General features: G+C 36.6%; 1 protein-coding gene across 3 annotated transcripts in view; it reads left to right on the top strand.

Moving 5' to 3' along the window:
* ZNF385B (zinc finger protein 385B) overlaps nucleotides 1–22,068 on the top strand; it is a 396,676-nt gene that overhangs the window by 80,689 nt on the left and 293,919 nt on the right. For all 3 annotated transcript variants that reach the window (XM_045868424.3, XM_045868423.3, XM_054506110.2), the window contains 2 exons: nucleotides 10,136–10,287; nucleotides 10,974–11,291. In XM_045868424.3, coding sequence (XP_045724380.1) covers nucleotides 10,976–11,291 — 316 coding nt within the window. In that variant the 5' untranslated portion in view covers nucleotides 10,136–10,287; nucleotides 10,974–10,975. The remainder of the gene's footprint in view (nucleotides 1–10,135; nucleotides 10,288–10,973; nucleotides 11,292–22,068) is intronic.

Genomic DNA, 22,068 nt, shown 5'->3' with positions numbered 1-22,068 from the left:
TCTTAAGGAGAGTCCCTTGAATGTAACAAGCTTTTTTTTTTTTTTTTTTCTTGCTACTTTTAAGATTCTCTTCTTGTCTTTAACTTGTTTTAATTATAGTGTGTTTGGATTCGTTTTATTTGAAACTCTGTGGGCCTCCCAGATCTGGATATCTGTTTCTTTTCCCAGGTTAGGGAAGTTTCTTCAGATAAGTTTTCTGCCTCTTTTTCTCTCTCTTCTTCTTCTTCTGGGACTCTTATAAGGCAAATGTTAGTCAGTTTGATGTTGTCCGATAAGTCCCTTAAGCTATTTTTACTTATTTTTGTTCTTTTTTCTTTTTGCTGCCCTGATGGGTAAGTTCCTCTGCTCTGTCTTTGAGTTCACTGATCCTTTCTTCTGCTTCTTCTAGTCTCCTGCTGAAACCCTTTAATGTATTTTTCAGTTTAATTATTGTATTCTTTGATTCCATTTTTTCTGCTTGGAACTTTCCTATATTTTCTGTCCCTTTGTTGAAGTTCTCCTGAATTTAGTAAGCATCTTTATGGCCATTATTTGGAGTTCTTTATCAGGTAAAATATTTATCTCTACTTCATTAATTATTTTTTTCTGATGTTTTTATCTTGTTCTTTTGTTTGGAACATATTCCTCTGTTTCTTCATTTTGCTTGACATTCTGTGTTGGTTTCTATGCATTAGATAAGACAGCCTTTTCTTCCAGTCTTGAAGTAGAAGTTTTGTGTAGATGAATTTTATTATTCAATCCTGTCCTAGCTTTTCGTTGTCTCTTAAACTTTTTTGATTGTCCAAACAGCCTATTTTATTTTTAATTGCTCCCATTAGTTGAGGGTAAAGCCCTCTATTAAAGGTGTTCACAGCACTGTTACTTTTCTTTAGAACACTCGTTACAGTTACATTTGATTCATAATCAGAGGGGGAAAAATTGACATCTTGTTCATCAAATTGCAGGTAAATATAATCAATTTAAGAGCTCATTAATGGTATTTATGTATTTGAGCTCTTATCAAGTATGTATTGTCTAACCAGAACTCTGTGAGAACAATATGTGCATTAAAAAAGACTAGAGATAGGGCGCCTGGGTGGCTCAGTTGGTTAAGCGACTGCCTTCAGCTCAGGTCATGATCCTGGAGTCCCAGGATTGAGTCCCGCATCGGGCTACCTGCTCAGTAGGGAGTCTGCTTCTCCCTCTCCCACTCCCCTCTCTTGTGCTCTCTCTCTCACTCTCTCTCTCAAATAAATAAATAAAATCTTTAAAAAAAAAAAAAGACTAGAGATAAACAAAATGTGAGGGGCACCTGGGTGGCTCAGTTGGTTAAGCAGCTGCCTTTGGCTCAGGTCATGATCCTGGAGTCTTGGGATCAAGCCCTGCATCAGGCTCCCCGCTCAGCAGGGAGTCTGCTTCTCCCTCTTCCTCTGCCCCTCCCTCCACTTGTGCTCTCCCTCTTTCTCACTCTCTCAAATAAATAAATAAAATCTTAAAAAAAGAAATAAAATGACATTAACTTTGAATAGTGGGAACATGGAGGATTTTCCTCCAATATTTCTCTGCTCTTTGTCGTTCCCAAAATTTCTAGATTAATACATTATTTTAATAATGATTAAAAAATCTAATAAATGTAAAAATGTATCTAGATGGTATATAAAGAGACTATGACTGGAAATAAAACTAGACTGTGTAATGTGGTCTCTTTAACTATAATTTTCCACGTAGCAAAAGCCAAAAAAATACTATTCTTGTTTGTAAACTTCTTAAAATTATCTGAGAATTCAGTGAACTGAGATCAGTGATTCCGTGAGCTAGATCCACCCATCAAGGATGGGTGATGGGTGGATCTAGCTTGTATGGAGCCATCTACTAAACTGTTGCATTTCCTTCCATGCCTGGGAAGACACAATGGCTGGTACCTCAAGGAGCCAAGGGCGGTTGTTCTTGCTTCACACAAAGACTCAGCTGTTGACTGCTGGAGTGGCTCCAAGGCTTGCGCAGGATAGTGTTCAAGGTTGCACTCCTCCCTGGCAATGCTGTAGGAAGAACAGGGCTGCAACATCTGCCCCTGCCTAGGTCTTCATGATTTGAAGCTTTCGTCCCTGTGTTCTGCTACTGTTTTGAGCAGGGCAGAGGGCAAGTGGAATGCAGACTTCCTCCCTACAAAAAAGACTGCATAGCCCAGTTAATAAGCATTGCTCTCTCATAGCTAGAGGTATACCTCATGTACCTTTTGATACAACTCTGGAAGCCAAGTATTATAGTCAATAATAGCCTAAGGGTAAAACCTAATACCTCAGTAAAAATAACTTTTGAGATATGGAAACAGAAAATATTATCATATTATGAGTTTCAGTATTATTTAACTATTTCCCTTTGAGGTAATAATTTTGAGGTAGCAAAGCTAGCCTTTTGCTTTTACTTCATTCTCAGAAGATGAGGAGAATTCCTAAATGGGATTTTCTTTTTTGTAGAAAGGTTCATGTCTTAATGGAATTAAAGAAATAAAAACTAAATATACTGCTTCAAGGTTATTTGTATAATACCGTGAAAGCTAGTACACCACAAAATTCTACAGAAATTAGAATTCTAATCTGATTTCTATCTCAACATTATTAAACTGTTTATAAATATTTGTACTTCAAAATAAGCATATGTTTCCTCTATAGCTCTACAGCTAGTGCTAGGTTTAGCTGTCAATCAATTTCTCTATATAACTAAATGAAAAATTTTAGTATTTTTTTTAATCTAAAATTGACAGCTTTCACAATTAACATTGATTATGGCAGCATTTTGTTCTTGTAATAAGAAACATACATTTTTCCTTCTACTGATAGAATCTCAATGTATTAAGCATATAAGATATTTTCAACCCTAGTATTATCTGAAATGCACATATATATTTGAAATTTCTATTCTGACAGAATAAAATATATTTCTTGTTACTGTTGTTGACATCGTTGTACCGTTTGTATATGATGGTAATTTGGACCACTCAGAAGATCAAAGGTGCCAGAAAAGACATTGATCTTAGACATTTGACTGTTTAGCCTTCTTAAGGTCAAGATCTAGAATCTATAATAATGAATTCGAATAAAACAACCTTGTTTTATTTACATTTAGGTAACTCAAATGTCCTACCCTATTTACCCATCACATTACCTAACTCAAAATAGTTCAAATCTCTACCCTAATCGATGCAAGAATTTCAATATTTTACCAACTTGCCCTTCTTACATACTTTTTTTGATTCCCTAAGATATCCTAGGCCGGTAGTTATTCAACATCTTAAGTAACTGCCTGGTTCTAGGCCACTGCACTTTTTTTTTTTTTTTTTTTTTTGCCAGTCCCTAATATCCTTCAGCACTGTGCTGCATCTACCATGTATGGCTTTACCCCAGGTGCCATTCCAGACACTTGCACAATTCCCCACAGTAGTAGAAAGATCAGCTGTGATATTTGCATGATTTCACTAATAGCTTTGGGTTTAAAAAAAAAAAAAAAAGGAAGTACAAGTGGAGAATCACACAGTTGTTATAAGATACAGAGATTCTCTAAATTCATAGACCAAAGCCCTCCATAAGCATTCTCTATTATGCAGAGTCTTCTCTGTCCAGTCTCAGTCCCATCTATCTGATTCAGGGATCAGTTTACCTCCTAACAGAGGGAATGTCTGGAACAAACCTCTCATACCTGGATCATGGGCCCCTTGTTCCTCGGGCACCAGAGACAATGACAGGTTCATCCCTTTCTGTGTCTGCATCCTACCCCTGTCAATCTTTTGGTAAGACTGATAGTAGAAAAGTCTCTTCCTTTTGTGGTAATCCTATACCCATCCAGAGAGGTGTGGTCTTCCTTTAGCTCCAAAGATAATTCAGAACAACATCAGTACCTTCCCCAAAGTTGGGTTTATTAATCTGGAATGACCCCAAATATAGGGCTTATACAGGAAAGTCCAACTTGAGCTTCAGCAATCCCAGGCCTTTCTTCTTTCTAAGGTAAGATGCATTCATGTCCTTCCTGTGCCTTCCAGTCACTGATCTCTGGTGGTTTTTTGCTTGAACAAGAAAACACATTCATCTAGTATCTGACCAAAACTTTCAGGGACAATACTATTTAAATCCACTTACAGGAAAGAAATATTTTGTGAAAGGAAAGATAATTTGCAGAGATGCTGCTGTGCCACAGCGAAGACAACCTTTTATATGATTATGAAAAGCAGATTAAGCTCTTTGGAGCCATATTATCTCCAGAGTCTCCATTAAAGAGTAGAGTCCATGCTTTACCTACACATCTTCACATAATCAAAAGATCAGAAGACCTTCCAGCATGTTTTCTCCAAAACAAAGGAGTAGTGTGCCCCCAAAACTGAATTCAGATCTTTTTCTCAAAGGAAACAAACTGCAAGAAACATTTAAATGTCAGTTTTTCTTATTCAGTAATTAGTGTCAAAATCTCTTAGGATTCACATTAGGCCAGAGAACCCCTTTACAGTCTGTTTCACTAGCACTCAGCAAAGTGCCAGTAGGTGATCAGAAAAAAAAAGCAAAAAAACCTGAGATTGATGAACTGTCTAGTGAAATCGAATACTAAACAGTAAATTCAATCCAGTGTAATAAAACTAACATGCTGTAGAAGTATGCTGAGTACTTTGGGAACTGTTATGCAAAGAATTCTCCACAGTCACTCTCACGAACAGTGAGTAGCGGAATGATTGCTTCTTCTGGTTTATTTTAAGCTTTTTATTTTATTCATTTCTTTATTTTATTCATTCCTTTGGCCACCATAGGGCCAAAGATGGTGTGTTATATATAGTCGATGTTTAATAAATAATTGCCTAGTTGAATTGAACTAATTATAGCCTCCCTTATCTGGATCCTATTATGAAATAAATACTGAAATATTCCACAAAATGACCAGACTGTACTGCTGGCCTCTTAATTTTCCCTGAAACTCTGTATTTGGGGGAAGAGTGTTGTTTGTAGTCTGGTGCCCAAGAACTCAGCTGTTTACCGTCCTTTATAATAGGACTTTTAGAATCAGTGTCAGAGTCCTGAGTCTTCCCCATTTGTGTTTTTATCTTGCCCAACCCTTTCCTCTATACCCAGTGCTCCATTCTCTGCAAAAGTTGAGGAGCGAGCAGAGGTCATTATGGATGTTGGCACAAGTGTGCTCATGTTAGTTTGTGACCTACCCCCCAGGAGAATTTGAACTTTAAATTTTGTTTTCAGTTAAGGAATGAAGGAGTTTGCCCTAAATAATTGGGATTTTAGTTTGCAATTGGGTGGTTGTATTTTTTTTTCCTTTTGGGAGTACCTGGTTACTACTGTTTTTGAAACCTCAAGATGCAAACAGCTGTGTACTCAGCCCACCTGTAAGCTGAAATTATTGGAAAACATTGACCTTGGTTACTGTGTTCACAACCCATGCTACACACCACACATACAAACAATGCATTCATTCATTCAGCAAATATTTATTGAGTGCCTGCTTTGGACTAAACACAGTCTTAGATGCTGGGGATACAAAGACTAACAAAGCCCAGTTCTTAACCTCAAGGAGCTTGAAATCTAGCAAGGAAGAAAAATGCAGACTTTTCCACAGCATTTATCACACTTGGTTATAATTTCCTGTTTTCTCCTCTGTATTTCTCAGTAGACTATGGAGTCCCTTCAGGTTTGCATCTCATCCACCCTGTTTGCTATTGTTTCCCTAGCATCAAGTCTTCTGCCTGGATAGTCAATCAACTTGAGGGCACAACTAAAATTGTGTAAATATAATAAAACTATATAAATAATTAAAATGGTACTATAAGGGTTGGGTTCCAGGCTTGCTATGTAAAGACAATGCTTCAGGAGTGCAGTGGTAGAAGAGACCCTGGCAAAAGGAGCATCGTGAGGACTTCAAGAAAAATGAGGAGTGAGGAGAGGACCAGGTTAGATTTGGCAATTAGGAAGTGTTATAGTGACTTTTCAAAGAGAAGGACTAAATTTGGGAAAGGGTTATGATCCAGGTTGTTATAGGTTGGGAATGAATGAGAATTGGATAAAATTGATTGATTTGAGTTGGAAAATGAGATAATCCATGGGGTGGGGCAGAGTCTTTCATACTTATATAGAAGTGAGGAGATCTCCCATGTTCTCTATCTGCTGTGGCAACTTTGTGTAAAGGAATGTGTTCTCCACATGCATAATGGAGATGTCTTTACCTCTGAATCAGTTTCCTGATTTATCATAATTATTATAATAAATTTTCTATTTATCATAAAAAGCAATTGGGTAACTACACAGGTCAGAGCCAGGCTTAAGAGAAAGTTAGGTATAAAAGTTTCCTGATGTACCACATCCTGGTCATTTAAAAGTCACTCCTTTAAATAGTCACTGACTATCCTATCAGTTCTTTTCCTCAAAAGTAGCAACTCAAGGACCAACTTTCTCATTCCTTGACCTGTTCCAAAATATCTTATTCTTTCATGGATGTTAAATGATTGACCATCTAATCTGTTAAAATCATACAAACAGAGCATAGAATACCTGAACTGGTTCTGGCTTCTCTTACCCTCCAATAAGTTTGCATGGCATTCCAAAACAGAGTGCTGCCCACTGCTCAGTTTAAAACTGGATACCCCTGAAGGTCCTTTTGCCCTATGTAAGTGAAACATGTAATTTAAGATAGTCTGATTTAAAAAAACCTTTAAGATAGAAAGTGAGATTTTTTTTTCCTTCTTCCATTTAAACTCACAGTTACCTTCCCCTTAGCCAGGAAATTGACATTATAAATATCACTGCCACATATTATAAGCCTAGAAATTTTATCATCTCAGGCCAAAAGTGAATGTTGAGATTTTGATATCTTACCTCTCTACCACATCTAAGTCTTTTTCTCAAGACTTCTGGAATGAAATATATTCTGGTTGAAAGTGGCTCTTAACAGGAGCTGCAGATATTTTTCCCAAGAGGGGAAAAGTGTGAAGCCAGAGCTAGGACTAATAAATCGGGACATGGCAGACAGACTGCACCCTATCTGCTAGGCAATGCATCCTTTCTGGAGTGGCCCATGAATGTGGTGTTGGAGGCTTGGGGGATCATCTGTAAGTGAGAATAACTCTGAGAGAAAGTAAAATAGGGATAAAGATTATGAATGATGCTGGTATTCTGAAGAAGTTTAGAAGAATTCTAAAATGGGCATTCATTTCATTTTAAAGGTTTCTTTCTTACCAGTTAAAATATGTATATTTAAGTAAGTCTAAAACATAATGTATTTCTAAGACAAATGGCAATCAGAAAGTCACAGGTAAGCTGGTTTTATCCTTTATAAGATAATACAAAGAAGTCATTTTTTAGATTTCACATTTAATATGGAACATTGTGATGTAGGTCTTATTTCTGTGAAACATCATATGTTAATTGACAACGTGGGCAAGGCCAGCCACCTCCCAAGTTGGGTTAAATTTTCAGATGAAAGTGTCATCAGTCCTTAGCTGAGTCAAGGATTTTGGTTACTGGGGTTGAAATATAACACTTAGATTTCAATGATTCATTGAGTTGGTATCTGACCTAGCCTTGCAAGGTTAGAAATGATTGGTTTTCCTTATGTTTTACAATGTATTAGTTTTCTAGATAGGGCATAATATATTAACGATGAGCTCATTTTAAAATTATTTCTATCAGTTCAGTTAATTCTTATGATAAATTTTAATATTTTGAGAGGACACAAAGTATAGTATGTTTGAATATAACTTTTATATGTCACTGATATTTTTTAAAGTTTTATGAGAAAAATGGCTTTGTGATACCATAATGTTTTAGATTTAGGGAATACAAGCAAAAATACTGATGTATATGCAGTTAAATCACATTTTAAGTATAACTGAATTATTTTCTGCAACTCAGCTATGGGAATTGCTTAAACCTGATTTATGTATAATTTGAGTAAATTTAAAAATAAATTTTGTGAAATAGAGTTCCTTAAAATGGTGACATCAGGATAAAATATTTATGGGACAAATAGGTTTTACATATCAAAATTAGCAATTTTCTTTTTTTTAAGATTTTATTTATTGAGAGAGAGAGGAAGCATGAGCAGGGGGAGGGGGAGAGGGAGAAACAGGTTCCCCACTGAGCAGGGAGCCCGACGTGGTGCTTGATCCTAGAACCCCAGGATCATGATCTGAGCCAAAGGCAGATGCTTAACCGACTGGTCCACCCAGGCACCCCAAAATTAGTAATATTCTAACAACTCACTGAGGGTTAGGATTTAGCCTACAGTATAATGCACAATGGCTGTTTGCCATAGGGTGTATGGGTATAAATAAGCTCTTTTTGGCACACTGTATACACAGAATCAACTTCTATCTTTATGGTCATACCCTGTGCTATAACTCATTTTCTGATTTTTAAATATTCAGGAGATGAACACTCCAAATATGGACTAGTCTGTAGATGCTCCTTCCTTTTCACAGAGCTCTAAGTCAACTTGAATCAACAGAACTACTCAAAGCCAATGTCCTTCCACCTCTTGAGTTACTCCCATATGCAAGAATCCCTCACAAGCCATAATCCTTTCTTTATCTGAATTCTTCATCCCTCATGGCACAGTATTGTTCACCTCAGCCAATTCTTTCTCATGCATACTGCTTTTCCCTCAGTTTTTACCCAGTTATTGCATGAATATTGTTCTCTTCTTTCTTCTATGAGTGTGTCTTTTTAGTTGAGAAGCAAAAGCATTGCCATAATCACACTGAGAAGTATGTGCAAGATAATAGAAAATATATTTGGTCTCTGCCCCCAGTTTCTGGTACAGAGCTTTCCCTAAAACCTTTATAATTTCCTAAGTGATAAGAACACTAGGAACATCTTTTGTTCTGATATTTGAAACCCTTGTAATTTCCTGAGTGATAGGAATATCTTTTTGTCCAATTGAGGCAACTCTGGGTGGGCTTCTGGGTGGTTCTTGCATAAGGGCTGGCCACCAAGCCATGATTAGGAGCTTGGACTTTTCAGCCCTATCCTTGATTCTCTTGAAAAGGAGAGGGGCTGAAAATAGAGTAAATGATCAGTCATGCCAACTTGATGAAACTTTCATAAAATCCCAAAAGAACAGGTTCAGAGAGCTTCTAGGTTCATGAACATTGGAGGTGCTGGGAGAGTGGTGCACCCAGAGAGGTCATGGAAGCTCCAAGCCCTTCCCACATACCTTGCCCTATGCATCTCTTCTATTTGGATGTTCATCTGTATTCTTTATTATATCCTTTTACTAATAAACCGGGGAATAATAAGTAAACTGTTTTCCTGTGTTCTATAGCCACCCTAGCAAATTAATCGAACCCAAGGAGGGGGTTGTTGGAACCTCCGCTATAGAGCGGGTTGGTCAGAAACACAGGTGAAAGGCTGGGCTTGGGAGGTGTCTGAAGTGTGTGTGTGGGGGTGGGGTGGGGAGACAGTCTTGTGGGATTGAGCCCTTAACCTGTGGGATCTGATGCTATCTCTGGGTACGCAGTGTCAAAATTGACTTATGCTGAAGAACACCCAGCTCGTGTCACAGAGGATTGCTTGGCTTGGGGAAAAAACCTCCATACATTTGGTGACCAGAAGGGTCAGAAGTGAAGTGTTCTGTGTGACCAGTCAAGTGACTTTCCTCCTTAGGAAGGAAAAAATCTGAGTTTTTCTAATAAAGTATAAAAATGCTGGTAATAGTGGTATTAAATAAAATCTAAAAGTTACATATGTTAAAGTGGAACTGAGAAAATAAAAAGCCAAGGCCATCTCCTTCACTGAAAAGTCTCCTTTAAAATCTTCCCTGAAGTTATAATCAATCACTATGCCTTTATCTAACTAAATGAAGGAAAAAATCAGCACTTAAAAATAAACAAAAATTAGGGCGCCTGGGTGGCTCAGATGGTTAAGCATCTGCCTTCGGCTCAGGTCATGATCCCAGGGTCCTGGGATCGAGTCCCGCATCGGGCTCCCTGCTCCTTGGGAGCCTGCTTCTCCCTCTGCCTCTCTCTCTCTCTCTGTCTCTCATGAATAAATAAATAAAATCTTTAAAAATAAATAAATAAATAAACAAAAATTATATCTTAGTTCTCTTTACTTTTTCTATTTTTCAATTCCTAGTTTACCATTTACTGTATTTCTTTTATTTTTTATTTCAGATGTTCTGCATTTCAACCTCATCAAAAATTAAATTGATATTTATGGGCTAATCTGGAAACCTAAATACAGTTTGTTTCACTACAACTATAAGAAAATATGTTCAAATTCCCATTGGCTGACTTATAAAGGGGCTTCTGGAACACAACTTTATGTAAGTTGCAGACATACTGTGTTTTAATCTTTGTTAATTCACCTCCTCCCTGGGTTAGGGCATAGGTCTATTGGCAGGTGTGCATGTATTATATATACCTTTGTGTGTATACCCTTTTTCACAATTCTGGGTTCATAACATTTATTCTTTCCTTCAATAGGTATTTAAATGCCTATTATGTAAAAAGTACAATTCTAGGCCTAAGGGACATCCAGAAATGAGGTTATTGCCCTCATAGAGCTCATACTGTATCAGAGAAACACATTAACCAAATTGCACAAATACATATGACATGCATACGGTGAGGGATGCTCTGAAGGGAGGTCATATAGCACTATGGGAGCATGTAACTAGGGATCCGCCTTGGCTCCAAGTCAGACAGGTTGCCTGGAGAGGGTAGTACTCCAGGTAAGATCTAAAGGGTGGGCAGCAGTTAGAAAGGGCAAAAGAATCTGGAGGTGGAGGGAGGGTGGGGCGAGGATAAAGGAGGAAGTACTCCAGACAGAGGAAACATGTTCAAAGACCATATTTGCTCAGGTAGTTTTGATAAGTTTTTCAAAGAGTGTCCACTGAGTAGCTAGAAGACTTTTAGCTTATCCTAAATCATGAAAATAGTTTGTAATCATACTAGAAAATCAGAAAGCATATATTTCGCAAGCACCTGTACTTTTTTTTTTTTTTTTTAGGTATGAAGTACTCATTAAGCCCTAACAATTACCCTGAAGATGGTATTATGAATATGGCAACTTTTCTACGGGGCTTTGAAGAAAAGGGGATAAAGAATGACAGGCCTGAGGACCAGTTGAGTAAAGAGAAAAAGAAAATTCTTTTCTCCTTCTGTGAGGTGTGCAACATCCAGCTAAACTCTGCAGCCCAGGCCCAAGTCCATTACAATGGCAAATCCCATCGCAAACGAGTCAAGCAGCTGAGTGATGGGCAGCCCCCGCCGCCAGCTCAGGGCTCAGGGCAGCTCCTGGCCAGCCCCAGCACCAACACCAGCACAGGTAGGTGCGAGCGCCCAGGGCTCCATGAGCTGCTGGGAGAAATGCCGCTGTTCTAGAAAAGGAAGGCTTTGGAACAAGGTATCTTTCACTGTAGAGCTACCAGCACACTAATATGTATTCTTTTCCCTACAGTTAATTCCAAGAGCTGTTGGTTAATTCTGGGTGTTTGTGTGCCTGTATAAGAAATTCATATATATTATATTAGAATCAAACATTATACACACACACACACACACACACACAATGTTGTGTACTGGATCGTAGACTTGGTCCTGTCTCCCCATAGGGTGTGAACACATCCTAATGTATTTTGAAATGTATTTAAAATAGATCAGTGATGTCACTTTTTTGTTCCCCCTCTCTGCAAAATTAGGTTTTCTTGGGTTTTCTTCATCTGCTTTCTATAGGGTAGTGTACTACTTGATAGTATATAAAAAGCGACAACTTTATTTGTAACATCCCGTGATGCAGGAAGGGAGCATTAATCCTGAGCGGTAGACATGTTATATTCTTTTAGGGAGTTGGCAGCAGTGTGTCAGTGGTGTTCTAACAATAGGAGCAGGCATTGCCAGAACCAACAAGGCTTACCTCTGAGCTCTGGCCCCGGTGCAAGCAAGCACCTTCTTGCCTCCTCTCTCATCTCTCACCCTGTCCTGTGGGTGGGTAGAAGCAGAAGCTTAGAAATTGTCACACTTCCTGCATCTGCCCTGGATCTGAGAAATAGTCTTTCAAATTCTTTATCTTATCCTTGGGCAGCCCTTCCTTCTCCCCATTGCTGGTCATTGGGTATCTCCACTAGGACACAACTAAAGAAGATGTGAAATTTACTGTAATCCGGGGTGAAAATTTCTACAAATAGGGGGTGTCCTACCCAGTTGTACGTGGGAGATCAAGAGAAGCCTCCTTCTGAATGTGGTGGAAGAGCTCCAAATTCCACTCTAACAGACCCTGGGAGCGAGGCTTCACCGTGGAACGTGATGCCGCAGAGAAGCCATTTGTTGAAATTTTACTTGGGGCTGGTACATGGTTTTTGATTTTGTGAAGTTATGCCATGACCCATATGAAGCTCTAGTGAAAATTGTGTGTGTGCTGTGAAGAAATAATTCTTGGATTTCAAGCTAAACCTAACTGCTTTTTACTCGATGTGTGATTTAATTTCATTAAACTATTTTCCCCAGTCAGTAGTTATTTAGCATGCTGTGGAAGAACTTAAAGGAACTTCGAGGTTATAAGATACACATTTATTATAAGAGTGAAAAATTACTTCCCCATTTTGTCTTTATTTATTATGATGATAATGTAAATATTCACAGATGCATTAATGTATCTGTATATACATAGTAAGATAGAGTTGGTGTCAGGTTAAAAACTCATTTATTGTTTTATATCTGAATCAGAGAGCAAATAGTCTTGAGTAAAGGTGTGAATTATATCTGTCAGAGCCTAAATATGTATGTCTAGATGGAGGTTAACCTGTAACTTCTACTTAGTGAGATGAGTGACTAACATTAACTGATCATATTTTATGGGCCATTTTCTGGTCCTTTCTGGGAATTTTCTCCTTTAATCCTTTCATCAACCCTGAGGTAGGAACTACAATTATCCCTAATTTGCAGACTAGGAATGGAGCACAGAGAGATAAAATAATTTGTCTAGGTTATATTGCATGGAAATGGCAGATCTAGAATTCCAACCATATTTAATTAGTTAATAGTGAAGCCATTATTCTTTGTCACTACTTTGCTGCTATTTTCTGCCATGCAGTAACACTCAGGTTAAATTCAGACCTGTGTGCTATAATATATTTGTGGTCACAAATTGTTGCTATCATGGTGAACTATCTCACTTTGATGGGTTTTGAAAATAGACATGTAAAGCTCCAACTCATGAGTTTCTCCATGCTAATGAAATTAGATGACATAAATTTAGCTAAGACATACACAGAATATTATGGATATATTCTACAAGTAAAATATAGCTCATCATCTAGTATAAGGCAATATTAATATATAGGAAAAATGGGTACAAAATGAGTCAGCTTTTCAAGTTGTACATTAGGTATAAAGGACAACTTTCATACACTGATAATATAGTCAATTATCCATTGTCAAAAGATGGGTTTAGCAAATGATGAAAGCAAGTCACTTAATCTTTGAAAGTGGTTAACATTAATTCTCCCATTTGAAAAAAAAAGTGGGTATAACAGTGTCTTTTTCTCTTAGACATAGATGTATGTACAAAGATGATCATGACATGATTTATAATTCCAAAATATTAAGTGTATCCCGAATGTCCAATAGGAGAAAGGTTGAATACCTTAAAGTACATTTATAAGATGAACGATAGAAACTAGAGTCATTAAAAATTGAATTTCTGAAGAATACCTAATGACAGGGGAATCTGTCCATGATATCATGCTAATTGAAACAGCAAGAAGTAAGGTGGAATATACCATAGTGCTATGTGTACATGTGCACTTATCTACTGCTTAGTCTCAACTCACCGAGAAGCAAGACTGACATGGTTTTATTTTTTCCAGTCACTTTCTTCAGTTTTGATCTATCAAACATCTGTTTCCTGCCACATAGCAGTTCCCTTAACACTTTCTCAGCCCATAACTTCTCACTTTTGTATATTCAGAGGGACTTTGATTTAAATGACTCAGCTCTATTTATAAAAACATCCATGTCAGAGCCAAATTAAGATTTGGCTAGATAGACCCTGGAGTTGAGAGTAGAGGATGGGATGCAGTTAGCTCTCAGCTTCCCCTGCTTCAGCTTGCCCTTCTGCCTATGGAGGGATGGAGGGGTGGAAGTGGCCTTATCTTACAGCCTAGGCAAGATTGCAATGCTGTTCTTGATAGGAGATTGCTATTCTGGTGGTCTCTGGGTCACAAGTGCTCCTGGCAGAGCCTGTGGATGAAGAACTCCACCAAAATGTCCCTCAGGCATTGGGAGTCCCTGAGATTTAGTTGTATCTCAATTTACCCCCACTTTGTAGCAAAACACCCTTCCTCAATTGTGTATGCCTCTTTCTCCCACATTGTGGCAGTCCTGGGCAAGATTGTGTCTATTCTTATCTATGTATTTATCAACTCTTAGGGCTTGAGGGAATGCACAGAATACATCTAACAACTAACATTCTGGAGCTGTTGGGGCATGGGCAGGTAGAAGTGGAGTGGGGTGTGAGGGTCTCCTCCACATTTCTCTTCCTGCTCAGGTAGCACAGGGGAGACTGGGAAGTCCACTGACAAAGTAGGTACTTAATCAAGGAAAAAAATGCCAATCTTCCCTTTTTGCCCATTGCTTGGCTTTATGGAGTGTTATGGGCTGAATTGTGCCCCCCCCCCCACCCCCCCACAGAAAGGGATATGTTGGAGTCTTAATCCTCAGTACTTCAGAATGTAACCCTATTTGTAGATAGAGCCTTTGCAAAGTAAATTAAGTTAAAATGAAGTCATTAGAGTTAGGTTGACCCTAAATCAATATGACTGATAGCCTTATAAAAAGGGGAAATTTAGACATACAGACACACAAAAAGAAAAGTTGAGGTAGACACACAGGAAGAGGACAGCCATTTACAAACCAAGGAGAGAGATTTGGAAGCAGTCCTTCTCTCAGAGTCCCCAGAGGGAACCAACCATGCCATACTTTGATCTTGGACTGCCAGCCTCCAAAACTGTGACTGATATATCTTTTTTTTTTTTTAAAGATTTTATTTATTTATTTGAGAGAGAGAGAATGAGAGACAGAGAGCACGAGAGGGAGGAGGGTCAGAGGGAGAAGCAGACTCCCTGCCGAGCAGGGAGCCCGATGCGGGACTCAATCCCGGGACTCCAGGATCATGACCTGAGCCGAAGGCAGTCGCTTAACCAACTGAGCCACCCAGGTGCCCCGTGACTGATATATCTTTACCCAGTTTGTGGTGCTTTTGTTTCAGCAGCCCTAGCAGACTTATACACAGAGAAAAATGGTATCCCATCTTCCCCACAAAGGAGAAAAGTTGTGGTAGTAGAGATAAACTTCCCAAGAACTGTCAGTTTCAGAGGTAACTTTCCTTCTTCTCTGTCAGCCTTATTATAGAGTAGGGGTTGGTAAGGGTGAGAATGGGGTCCACAGCATGGTGGTTGAGACTTAAGCCATTTCTCTGAATAAGAAGTGACTGACCTCTAACAACTGGCAGTTCTTTAAACTAAGCTTAGAATTCAAAACCTTTAAATCTCAGCTTCTGGAAGAACAGGAGGACTCTTGTTCTATGCATGCCTGCAACTGACTAGATGAGGCCCACCCACATCAGGGAGAGCAATCTGCTTTACTCAGTCTATAGATTTAAATTTAAAATTCATCCAAAACAAACTCACAGAAACACCCAGACAGAATTCAGAATAACCAAATATCTGGGCACCCCATGGCCCAGTCAAGGTTTGACACATAAATTTAATCCTTACACTGTCATTTTCCCCTTAAGTTTTATAAATCATATTTGATGATTGAAACAAAAATTATAACCATCTGATACTCAAGACAATGATATTTAAAAGTGGGGAACTTCAAGGGACCCAAATGGTAGTAAGGTATCAGTACTTCATTTGAAGTATTTAAATGGTGGTGCCAGGAGATTGTGATAAGTATGTATATTGTAATACCCATAGCAACTACTCTGAAAACTTTACAAAGAGAAACAATCAAAAATAATATAAATAAATCAAGATGGAATACTACTAAAATTTTCAAGTAACTTACAGAATAAGAAAAGATAAACATAGAAATGAGAACGAGAGGAAACAAATAGAAAACAAATAATAAAACGGCAGACTTAAGTAATAACATATTGATTACCTTACATGTAAATGGTCCAAATACAACAATCAAAAGACAGAGATTTTCAGAGCAGATTCAAAAAATGACCCAGTTATATATTGCCAACAAGAAACTCACTGCACAGTCAATGATATATATAGGTTGAAAGTAAAAGGATGGAAAAGAATATGCCTTGCAAACAGTCATAAAAATAAAAAAAGCATGAGTATCTATATTAATATTGATAAGACAGACTTCAGAACAAAGAATATTATTAGAGACAAAGACATTGTGCTATGATAAAAAGTCCAATCCACCAGGAAGAAGGAATACATAATGATTCTAAATGTTCATGTATCAATTACAGTTGAGGACTTCAGTAATTCTCTCTCAGCAACTGTTAATATTACTAGACCAAAAACTCATCAAGGATGTAGAAGATCTAAACAATATAATAAGCCAACAGGATTTAACTAATTTATTTAGAACTCCACCCAACAGCAGTAGAACATATATATATATATTTTTTTTTTTTTTTCAAATGCCCATGGAACATTCACTGAGAGGCCATATTCCAGGCCATAAGAGATACCTTAACACATTTAAAGGAATTGTAATCATACACAATATGATTACAGTATGTCTGTGATCATAATGAGGTTAAACTAGAAAACAATAGAAAACCAACAGGAAAATAACATATCTCTTAAATAACCTATGAATCAAAGAATAAAGCTCAAAGCAAAGAAAAAATACATCAAACTAGATGAAAATAGAAAACAGCATATCAATATAGGTGGGATGTAACTAAAACAGTAGAGAAGAAAATTTATATCACTAAATGCTTATATTTGAAATAAGAAAAAGTCTCCAATAAATAAGTCTCTGCATTAAGAAGCTAGAAGAGAAAAAATAAACCCAAACCAAGGAGAAGGAAGAAAATAATAAAGTTCAAGCAGAAATATCTGGTGTTGAAAATAGGAAAACAATAGAGAAAAATCAATGAAAAAAAAAAAGCTGGTTCTTTGGGGAAAAAAATCAATGAAATTTATAAGACTCTAGCAAGACTGACAAAGATTAAAAAGAAAGAAGACAAAAATGACATAGGTGATAACACTACAGAACTTACCACAATTAAAAATATAATAAGCAAATACTATAAACTTATATTCAGAAATTTGATAACTTAGAAGAATGCATAATAAAGCTCCCCAAAAAGAAATTTCTAGACCCACAGGGTTTTACTAGAGAATTGTGCCAAGCATTTAAAGAACACGAATTTTACACATTTCTTCCAGAAAATAGAAGAGGAGGAAACACTCCGCAACTTATTTTATGAGGTTATTATTACTCTGCTACCAAAATCAGACGAAGACAATATATAAAAAGAAAGCTACAAACTAATCTCTCATGAACTTAGACTTAAAAATTCTCAATAAAATATAAACAAACTGAATCCAGTAATGTGTAAAGAGAATTTTACACCATGACCAAATTGGATTTAGTCCAGTTTTATAAAACTGGTTCAATATTTGAAAATCAATAATATAAAACATATCAACAGCTGAAGAAGAAAAATTGTATGATCATATCAATTGGTGAAGTAAAAGAATTTGAAAAAATTCAACACTCATTTGTGTTAAAAACTCTCAGCAAGTTAGGAACAGAGAGAAATTACCTCAACTTAATAAAGAGCACTACAAAAAGCCTACAGCTAACATCATACTAAATGGTGAAAGACTGTATATGCTTTACCCTAAGTTCAAGAGCAAAATAAGGGTGGACAATCTGGAAGAAATGGATGAATTCCTGGAAACATATAACCTCCCAAAATTGAATCAGAAAGAAATAGAAAATTTGAACAGACCCAATTACCAGCAATGAAGTTGAAATAAAAAACACCCAACAAACAAAGGTCCAGGACCAGATGGCTTCACAGGCAGATTCTACTCAACATTTAAAGAAGAGTTAATACCTATTTTTCTCAAAATATTCCAAAAAATAGAAGAGGAAGGAAAACTTCCAAATTCATTCTACAAGACATGCATTGCCCTGATACCAAAACGAAGTAAAAACACTACAAAAAGGGCCTACAGGCCAATATCCCTGATGAACATAGATGCAAAATCCTCAACAAAATTTTAGCAAACCAAATCCAATAATACGTCAAAAAAATCATTCACCATGATCAGTTGGGATTTATTCCTGGGTTGCAAGAGTGGTTCAATATTCAGAAATCAATCAATATGATACATCACATCAATGAAAGAAAGGATAAAAACCACAAGATCATTTTAATAGATGCATAAAAAGCATTTCACAATGTACAACATCCATTCAAAATAATACCTTACATTTCTATACACTAATAAAACCTTCAACAAAGTAGGTTTAGAGGGAACATACCTCGACATAATAAAGGCCATATATGAGGACACCTGAGTTGCTCAGTCAGTTTAGCATCTGCCTTTGGCTCGGTCATAATCTCAGGGTCCTGGGATGGAGCCCTGTGTCAGGGCTCCCTGCTCAGCAGGGAATCTGCTTTACCCTCTCCCTCTGCCCCTCCCCCCTGCTCATTCTCTCTCAAATAAATAAATAAAATCTTTTTTTTAAGTAAAGACCATATATGAAAAACCCTCGCCTAATATACTCAGCTGGGAAAAACTGAGAGCTTTCTTCCTAAGATCAGGAACAAGAAAAAGAAATCTACTCTTACCACTTTTATTCAACATAGTACTGGAAGTCCTAGCCACAGCAATCAGACAAGCAAAAGAAATAAAGGTATCCAAATTTGTAAGGAAAAAGTAAAAATTTTCATTATTTGCAGATGACATGGTACTCTATATAGAAAACCCTGAAGACTCCACCAAAAAGCTACTAGAACTTATAATAAATGAATTCAGGAAAGTCACAGAATACAAAATCAACGTACAGAAATACCTTACATTTCTATACACTAATAATGAAGTAACAGAAAGAAATTAAGAAATCAGTTCCATTTACAACTGCACAAAAAATAATAAAATATCTAGAAATAAACTTAACTAAGGAGGTGAAAGGCCTTTACTCTGAAAACACTGATGAAAGAAATGCAAGACAACACAAGCAAATGGAAAGATACTACATGCTCATGGATAGGAAGAACAAATATTGTTAAAATGTCCATACTGTCCAAAGCAATCTACAGATTTAATGCAATCCCTATCAAAATACCAATAGCATTTTTCACAGAACTAGAACAAATAATCCTAAAATTTGTGTGGAACCACAGAAGACCTCAAATAGCCAAGATAATCTTGGAAAAGAAAAAAAAGCTGGAGGTATCACAATTCCAGATTTCAAATTACACTGCAAAGATGTAGTGATCAAAACAGTATTGTACTGGCACAAAAACAGACACATAGACCAATGGAACAGGTTAGAAAGTCCAGAAACAAACCCGTGATTGTGTGATCAATTAGTCTTCCACAAAAAAGGCAAGAATATGCAATGGGAAAAAGATCTTCAACAAATAGTGTTGGGAAAACTGGACAGCACCATGCAAAAGAATGAAACTGGACCACTTTGTTACACCATATACAAAAATAAACTTAAGATGGATTAAAGATGTAAATTGAGACCTGAAACCATAAAAATTGTAGAAGAGAGCACAGGGAGTAATGTCTCTGACATCAGCCATAGCAACATTTTTCTAGATATGTCTCCTGAGGCGAGGGAAATAAAAGCAAAAATAAATTATTGGGAGTACATCAAAATAAAAAGCTCTTCTGCACAGTGGAGGAAACAGTCAACAAAAATAAAAGACAACATACTGAATGGGAGAAGATATTTGCAACCGACATCTCTGACATAGGGTTAGTATCCAAAATATATAAAGAACATATACAAGTCAACACCCAAACAACCTAATTAAAAAATGGGTAGAAGACATGAACAGACATTTCTCCAAAGAAGTCATGCAGATGGCCAACAGACACATGAAAAGATGCCCAACATCATTCATCATCAGGGAAATGCAAATCAGAACTACAATGAAATATCACCCTGTACCTGTCACAATGGTTAAAATCAAAAACACAAGAAACCACAAATGTTTGTGAGGATATGGAGAAAAAAAAGAACCCTCTTGAACTGTTGGGATGCAAACTGGTGCAGCCACTGTGGAAAACAGTGTCTCCATACTGTTTCTCAAAAAGTTAAAAGTAGAACTCCCTATGATCCAGTAATCTTACTACTATGTATTTACCCGAAGAATATAAAAACACTAATTTAAAAGGTTATATGAACCCCTATATTTATTTACTATAGCCATCTTATGGAAACAGCCCAATTGTCTATTGATAGATGAATGGCTAAAGAAGATATGGTGTATATATACAATGGAATATTATTCAGCCATAAAAAGGATGAAATCTTGCCATTTGCAACAACATGGAAGGAACTAGAGAGAATAATGCTAAGTAAAATAAGTCAGAGAAAGACAAGTACCATATGATTTCACTCATATGTGGAATTTAAGAAACAAAACAAATGAACAAAGGAAAAAAGAGAGACACAAACCAAGAAATAGTTTTTAGCTATAGAGAACAAACTGATGGTTACCAGAGGTGAGGTGGGCAAAGGGATGGGTGAAATAGGTTGATGGGAATTAGAGAGTACACTTATCTTGATGAGCACTGAGCAATGTGTAGAATTGTTGAATCAGTATACTGTGCACCTGAAACTAATATAACACTGTGTTAACTATACTGGAATTAAAATTTAAAAATTAAGAAAACTAAAAAATTAAAAAAGAGCAAGAGAAGAGTGTCCATTCTCATCTCTCTTATTCAACATAGTACTGGGAATCCTAGGGATATTGTTAAAATGGAATAAATAAATAAAAGGCTTACAAATTGGAAAGGAAGAAATAAGACTATCTCACTTCACAGATGACATGATCTGTTATCAATCACGAAGAATTTTTGAAAGAATTCCTAAAACTAATGAGTGAGTTTAGCAGGATTTCAGGATAGAGAATCAACACAGAAAAATCAATTGCATATTTATATACTAAAAATAAACATTTTTGGAAATGCATTGGAAACTGCAATTTAAAAACAGTATAATTTAAAATCACATCTAATGAAACAAAATACTTAGATATGCAGTTAGAAATATGCAGGATGTGTATGTTAAAAATTACAAAATATTGAGAAAATAAATCAAGACCTAAATAAATGGAGAGCCATACTATATTCCTGACTTGGAAAACTCAGCATAGCTAAGATGTGAGTTCTAAATTAGCCCATAGGTTTTATGCAATTCCTATTAAAACCCCAGCAAGGCTTTTGGAGATAGAGACAAGCTTATTTGAAATTTATATGGAAAAATGCAGGCTCTAGAATAGCTAAAGTAATCTTGACAAAGAAGAATAAAGCAGGAAAAATTTCTACCCAGTATCTAGGCTTACTATATAGCTAAAATTATCAAGAGTATTATTTTAACAGGGATATAGGCACATAGGTCAATGGAAAAAACTACAGAACCCAGAAATGGATCTACACACTTATGCTCAATTGATTTTTGATGAAGGTACAAAAGCATTTCAATGTAGGAAAGATAGCCTTTTCAATAAATGTTGCTGGTGCAAGTGGACATCTATAGGTAAAAAAGAAAAAAAAAAAGAACTTTCATCTAAATTTATGCCATACACAAAAATTAAACCAGTGTGTTATAGATTTACATGTAATACTTAAAAGTATAAACTTTTAGGAAAAAAAAATAGAAGAAAATCTCTGGGACCTAAGGCTGAGCAAAGAGTTCTGACTTAACACCAAAAACATGATCCATAAGAGAAAAATTGATAAATTGGACTTCATGCAAAATTAAAAACTTTTGCTTTGCAAACTACCATGTGAAGAGGATGAAAATATAAGTTACAGATGGTAGAGAATATTTGTAAACCACATATTTAACATAGGACTAGTATCTAGAAT

The sequence above is a fragment of the Mirounga angustirostris genome, unplaced genomic scaffold, assembly GCF_029215605.1.
Source record: "Mirounga angustirostris isolate CCGP_5_RB_7025 unplaced genomic scaffold, mMirAng1.0.hap1 SCAF_3, whole genome shotgun sequence".
In the NCBI taxonomy this organism is placed as follows: domain Eukaryota; kingdom Metazoa; phylum Chordata; class Mammalia; order Carnivora; family Phocidae; genus Mirounga; species Mirounga angustirostris.
The sequence above is the reverse complement of the archived record's forward strand: the minus strand, read 5'-3'. Positions and strand labels throughout refer to the sequence as shown.